The 7,102-nt window shown below is 48.9% G+C and overlaps 1 protein-coding gene across 1 annotated transcript; it reads left to right on the forward strand.

Annotated features, from left to right (window-relative positions):
* Positions 1-3,949: 3,949 nt before the first annotated feature.
* On the forward strand, positions 3,950-6,493 carry skida1 (SKI/DACH domain containing 1). The gene has a single exon (XM_073487859.1). The coding sequence runs from the start codon at positions 3,950-3,952 to the stop codon at positions 6,491-6,493; it is 2,544 nt and encodes an 847-aa protein (XP_073343960.1).
* Positions 6,494-7,102: the final 609 nt, after the last annotated feature.

The raw sequence follows: 7,102 nt of genomic DNA on the forward strand, positions 1-7,102 counted from the left end.
TATAGAGTTCATAATAATTATAATGTTTGAAAATTCTCAGATCATCATGCAAATCCAATCTGAGAAGTAATACAGTGCGTAAGTAATAGGCTCATAGCTTAGTTAATAGTTATAAAATATATTTTAAGTTTGAAAGCTGTTGGTGAAAAGAGACCCGTGACAACACTGAAAAAAAAGTTATGAGAAACTGTTGTTTATAGATATCTACTGCAGTATCGTTACACACGTCAAACAGCAGTGCGTAATCTCAGTATTGTGTATTTGTGTTGCAGGACAACTACGCAAAGCGCACATGAAACAGGTCAGTTTGGATGTGGACCGATTTAGGTCAGTAGAACTGGTTTAGTTCACATTGCTTTAACTCGTCTATCTCAAGTGGAAACGCTTGGCTACACTGTGTGATCCGAGAGAAAGAATGAACAAGCATTGGGGTCGACCAAAAAGGAAACTCAGACTCCCAGAAGATGCAGTGGTCAGGACGTGGGATGAAACAAGCCTCGACTGTCTCTTCCTCTCTGCATCTCCCGGGCCGGGCACGTTGTGCACCGCGGGCTCTGGGCTCTGGGAGTTATTCCCCCGGGGATCCGGACCTCAACAAGCTGCTGCCCCCTCCTCTCACTTCACTCTGCTGCATCCGTGAAAACTCCACATGCCCCGTGTATTAATGCTGTCATACGGAATCAGCACGTGAAAGGCGAGTTTTTGCTTGCAACCCAGAGCGAGGACAGCTCAGCAGCTCTTTGTATTTAAAGCGACGAGAATGCAGGTCAGGTGACCCGTGGGTGACCCAACAGTTAAACTGGAGTTAACTGATTGTGAAGTGATTGGGCAGCCTTTAAGACAGAGACGAGATTCACACACACACATACACACACACACACACACACACAATGATCTCTGGTGGTGTTTCAACTGCTAACCCCAAACGTCTACAAGTAACTCGTCTTACCGACTAAAATATAACCTACTTCATTAGCAGAAGGGGATTTTTCACACCAGAGGCTGCTATAATTATAATATTTAATTATCTCCACGATTCTGCGCCGCGATACGCGCAGCCTATGTAATGTAAGCTCATCATTTGGAAGCAAAAGGCTTAACCCGTACAAAGAGATAAACAGTTTTTGGTCCACAACAAAGCGTAGTCACTATAAATAGGCTGACATTTCAAGGTGCGACACTTTGACCCTAATCCTTCAAATACGTGCGTGTTATGGCTACCGGTACCGTAATGTGTGGTCATGGTCTAGTCTATATACATATATATCCCCACATAATTGATTAATTTTTGCATTAAGTCCCATTCACACACTGTTTCCTTTATCTCGGTGTTGTCCATGTCCACCATGTTACAGATTATGGGCCACAGTCCACCATTGCGCGGCTCGTCTGGACACGATCCAATCGCATTGAGAGATTTAACGAGCATCTATAATAACAACGCCTACATGTATAAAACACGCTATTTGATGTAACACCGAGGTAACATCGCTGCTGTTCGACGTACAGTCAATAATGTGTAAATAAGTAAACAGGCTTAACGTTGAGGAGATGAGTATGCCCAGTCTCGAGTTTGGCCCCATCGCGCGCAGCGCTGCCGGTGAGGAGCGGGCCACAAGGGATTCACGTGTTTTATAGATAACAAAGAGGGAACATAACGCAGGGAGGATTGGGAAAATGCGGCTCAGGGGCGAAACACAATAGCGAGTCCAAACTAGCTTCTATAGGCCTACCGGTAATTCACACAATTAGCCTATATAATATACAGCGCAGTCACATTATTTGGACAGCGTTGTGGGTGGTGGCTGCAGCCTCTGCTTTCTATGGAGTCCGTGCGCATCTCTGCGTGCGCGTGCGTCTTTCAGTGTGTGTGTGTGTGTGTGTGTGTGTGTGTGTGTGTTTTTCTTCGTATGTGTGCGTACGTGCCAGCGTGTGCATGCTCCGTGAAAAGAAAATAGCAGTGTGACTATATATATATATATATATATATATATATATATATACATACATATATATATACATATATACATATATATATAGACAGAGAGAGGTGTTTCTGTTTACACATGCGCATAGACAAAATGTGAAAATGTGTACAGATTAATACGCATGACATACAAAAAATTCATAGTGAAAAAAAGCCTGTAAGTGACAACGTTATGTTCCTTTTCCCCCTACTATAGAAAGCTACTTGTTGCTACGAGCCTATTATAAATATAATGTTGTAATGTGTTATTTATATTCTATAATTGCTGCTCTATTATATGACGTCAGTATATTTTCACACGAGATCTTCATTGTATTATTTAATTGGCTGCAGCTCACATTGTCTGGAAAATCCTGTGGTAAAAGCAACCCTGACTCTGCACTTTTAGTCCGTCCAATCAGTGTGTACGTTGTTTTACCAGGGTGAAAAGTGGGCTACAATTTAACAGGGGTTTGCCTGTTTAGCGTCACGACTCCACTAAATTCACGAGAATATAAATTCTTAAGTTTGACGGAATGTAACTTTTTTTTCCTGCTTGCGTAAATACGCGATATATTAACAGCGTTGCCCCCTTCTTTACAGCACGTGTCAAATTATTACACTCTCTCTCTCTCTCTCTCTCTCTCTCTCTCTCACACACACACACACACACACACACACACACACACACACACACTGTAAAGGGAAAAGGTGTAAAAACCATTGGAAATACCGGTGGATTAATTAGGGTATAGCCAGACAAAATGGACATAGGCCTACACAGTCTGGATAAATACTGTAGGATAAGTAGGTCAGTCTATAGTCAGCTACGTATGGAGGAAAAGCTATTGAGCCAACAAAAGCAGATGAGTTGAGCCTTGGTCAGGGCAGCAGCCTGGAGGAAAAGGAAAAGCAGCTCTCCAAGTGTAAAAAGCAAATGTCTTTGTTTAAGCTGCGCTGCGTTAACACACATCAGACCGTCTAAAGTAGCCGGAGCGTGGAGTCATTTTACCAGCACACAATCGATTCCATACAGCACCACTACCGCATGCGTTCTGATGTGGACCGAGAGGGGAAAAGCACATACATACATTCCAGTCTTATCATGACAACTTGCAGGCTCGGGCTACCTTTTCTCTGCTCCTACACACACACGCACCAGTGAACTGCTCTGATTTTTCTCTCTTTATTCAGCTATTGAAATATGAACTTGTCATAGCTGCGTTATTTACTCAAACGGCGGGGTCTGTGGGCACAATTGTAAACTATTGTAATGGCAGGGTGTGGAAGGGGGTGGGGATGGAATATCCATTTTTATTGCATCACCTGTCAGCGGCGTCCAATGGGCGTCGACTCCGAGGGCATTAATTGATGAAGGTGTCTCCAGACTGGCGCACCTCCCCTCTCTGTCATTTTATTTGTGGCTCAACCAGCAGCCAGAATAGCAGCTGCATTTTAGCTCTTATTCTGTTTCTCTCTGTCTCTGACTCTCTCTCTCTCTCTCTTTCTCCCTCCCCTCCACCCTCACAACTCCCTCTCCCTCCCTCCCTCTCTCTCTCTCCCTCTCTCTCTCTCTGTCTCTCTCTCTTCTCGCTATTTTATCCCTCTGGCTGAGGCAGTGGTGTACACCTACCCCTCGTCCTGCTGCCGTCCAGAGGGGAGTGGAGCCGGCAGAGGCAGGTAGCAGCAGCCCCGGCTTGGTGGACGCATCCGTCGCATTCCTCCACCATGCCGGACCCGGGCAAGAGGCGACGTGTGGATGCTGCTGTCGGCTCATTCAACCCATTAGACACCGGCAGCTCCATTTAACTCTGCATGTCAAAGTTTGCATTTTCATGACGCAGCAGCAGCAGCAGCGGTGTGGATGGATTAAAGGTATGAGCAGGATGCCTTGAGCCCGCGACCCCATGCCATTCACTGGTAAATCCATAATATACTGAGAGTGACTACATGGATTAATACATTGGAGCGGAGACATAAAACATGGGAGACCTGGAGTGTGGCTTTGAGGAAATGCAAGGGGTGAGACTGGGATACCTGCTCATCAAAGGCAAGCAAATGTTTGCTTTGTCTCAGGTCTTCACCGACCTGCTGAAGAACATCCCTCGGACCACGGTGCACAAGCGCATGGACCACCTGAATGTGAAGAAGCACCACTGCGACCTGGAGGAGCTGCGGAAGCTCAAAGCAATAAACTCTATAGCGTTCCATGCCGCTAAATGCACTCTCATATCGCGGGAGGACGTGGAGGCTCTGTATTTCTCCTGCAAGACGGAGCGGGTGTTGAAGTCCAACAAAAGGAAAGCGAAAGCGGCGTGTTCCCCCGGGGGTGAGGATGCGTCGCCGGGGCTCCTCCGTGCCGACGCCGAGCTGTGGAGGGAAAAAGTTTGGTTTAGTTTGCACGGCGTCCCGGAGACTCTCACACTTCACAACAAAACGGGCAGGAGGAGAGAGCTGCCTCCTTGCCTTACCGACTCCAAACTACCTCAAATTTACCACAAAACCCACGGACGGGAATACCGTTCGGTGACTAAGTCCGGTCACAAACACTTTAAAAACTATGAAACAGCGAAAATAACAGGGAACCGTGTTACTTTGAGCCAAAGGCACTCGTTTTTCCGGAGCGCGGTGAGCCGGCAGCCGGTGGTGCTTCAGTCCGCCATAGCTGCTCAGTCCAGGCTCTCGCGCTCTGCCGGCGACCTACTTCACAAAAGGAAGAGGAGGCGCGAGGGGGGCGGCGGCAGGGACAGCGCGAGGCACTCGTGGAGCAGGAGCAGACACGCGCACCACCACGTACCACCGGTGCTGCTCGTTCAACCCAAATCAGCCGGCGGTCCCGGCGCTTCTTTCGGTGCTTTTCACCTCGGTCCGGATTTCTATCTCGACCCCAGACCTCACCACCATCACCACCACCAGCATCACCATCACCACCACCATCACCACCACGAGCAGGGTTTCCCGGAGAGTTACAGCAGCGACACCGAGTCCAGCACCTACTCGGACCGGGCGTACCCGGATTCGGACTTCGGGTCCGGCCTCTCCACCACCAGCAACTCCGGGAGCTCCGAGGAGGAGGAGGAGGGGGAGGAAGAGGAGGAGGAGGGCGACGAGGAAGATGACACGCAGTCAGAAAGTTCAGAGGTCAGCTCAGAGGAGGAGGAGAGCTCCTCTCAGTCCGACTCCAGCTCCGTTTCTAGCCGTGTTTCGGTCCAGAGCATCCGGTTCCGACGGGCCCGGGTCGGCTCCCTCGCGAAAACTCTCACCACTTGTAAAGCACCTTTGGTCCTGCAGCCCACGTTCCACTACAACAACCAGCAGCAACCAGGGCGGCAGGACGGGACACTGGGCCATGTTGCCACTTCACAGACGGTGGACAGCAGACAGCAGAGACGTCAGAAATGTGAATTTATATGCAGTGAAACTAGAAAGGACCTGGGACCTTTGCACACGCCAAAATTTAACTCGGCTCTTGTGGGGGAGAGCTTTTTCACCGAGTCCAAAAGGGAAAGGGTGTTTGAGGCTGATCTAAACGGGACTGACCCCGCGGACGAGCTGGCCCTCTATTCACCGGGGCCCAACCGGAGTAAGGCCTTTCACCCCTCACGCAGGACACCGGGTCACCCCACCAAGTGCCCCCCGGGACTGAGCGCTCAGTGTGACTACGACAAGCTCCCCAAATGTGCCGGCAGGAGGGAGGCGAAAGCCACAAGCCTAAAGCTGCCCACTCCTGTGAAAAAAATAAAGACCGAGGCGGAGGAGTCCTGCGTGACCGCCGCCCCCCACCCGGACAGCGACAGGACAGCCAGGACGCCACCCTTCAACCTCCACAATGTGAAAGTTAAAGTGGAGGAAAGCTGTGATGAATATGAATACCAGAGCCAGGCCACTGTAGTCAAATGTAAAGGAGACAAGGCAGAGAGCGGAGCCATCAAACAAGGGGACTGTTTCAGCAGCAGCAGCGGGGTTAAAGCCACAGAAAAGAGCCCTGATGTGGTCCCCAGGTCCCCCTGTGGTCCTCAGGAATCCTGGAGCGGTCAGGAAAGCCCATGTATCGACGAAGGGGAGCACAGGAACAAAAACTGTAGGGCTCCGGTGCTAGGGAGTAAGAAATCCCGAGTTTCCAGGGCGCAAACAAAACAAAACGTGCCCAGGATCAACACGGCTGCCTCTTCCTCCTCCTCATCTTCCTCCTCCTCATCTTCTTCTTCATCATCTTCTTCTTCTTCTTCTACTTCTTCTCGTTCCGCGGGCTGCGAGGAGGCATCCACGGAGGAATTACCGAGCAGACGCAAACGCAGCACCGCCAGCACTGTAGCATCGCCTGCAAAAACGCCTTTCAGCCTGATGGCAAATTTCCCATCCCCGCCGTCGCTGGTTGTTGGCAGCGACGGGGATTTGTGCCCCGCTTACTCCCTGAACTCGCTGAGGGGCCCGGGGCCTCCCCCTCCGTCCCACCCCGTGTGGAGGTGGCAGCCAGGCGGCCAGATTCTCCCTCCCCCACACGCTCAGAGAACGAGGAAATACTGAGCTGGTTTTTTAAAAAAGAGAAGAGGAAAAAAAGCCCCCAGCGTGTCCATATGAAACCTAATCACAGCCAGAGTCTTAACTTTATCGCTGTTTATTATTATTTTTTCTCCCTCTTTTTTTTTTTTTTTTTTTTTTTTTTTCTTCTGTGAATGGGTTTACATTCCGCTTTGTTTTGAAGTTTGATCGAGGGGGGAAAAATCCACAAGATCGCCCTTTTTGGAGCCTCAGAAAACGCCCACAGGACTGTGAGACACCGCTCCTGGATTTATGCTTACAAGAACTTAAAAAATAAGCTACCAATCCTAAGCAATATGTTAGGTTCTCGTAATTGTGTTTACTTGACTTATTTTTATTTTTTTGCTGATTATTTCTTCTTCTTCTTCTTCGCTTTTCTATGCTCGACCTGTTGGATTGTATGGTGCCAGGGTTTCAGTGGTTTGTGCTTTGTCTGAAAGAGGAAAAGGGGTAAAGAAAAGAAAAACAAACATAAGTCCCTGAGATGAGACTGAGAGCAAGTTTGACCTTGTATAAATCACAAAAACAAAATCAGGGTTTCCCCTTCTGTGCCGCTTGGTGTATTTTATATATGCCCAAGCTGTTTCTTTCTGT

This window comes from Pagrus major, chromosome 19 (genome assembly GCF_040436345.1).
Source record: "Pagrus major chromosome 19, Pma_NU_1.0".
Taxonomy (NCBI): Eukaryota; Metazoa; Chordata; class Actinopteri; order Spariformes; family Sparidae; genus Pagrus; species Pagrus major.

Excerpts from the sequence above, each read along its gene's own strand:
- skida1 (XM_073487859.1), top strand. The coding sequence starts at position 3,950 with ATGGGAGACCTGGAGTGTGGCTTTGAGGAAATGCAAGGGGTGAGACTG.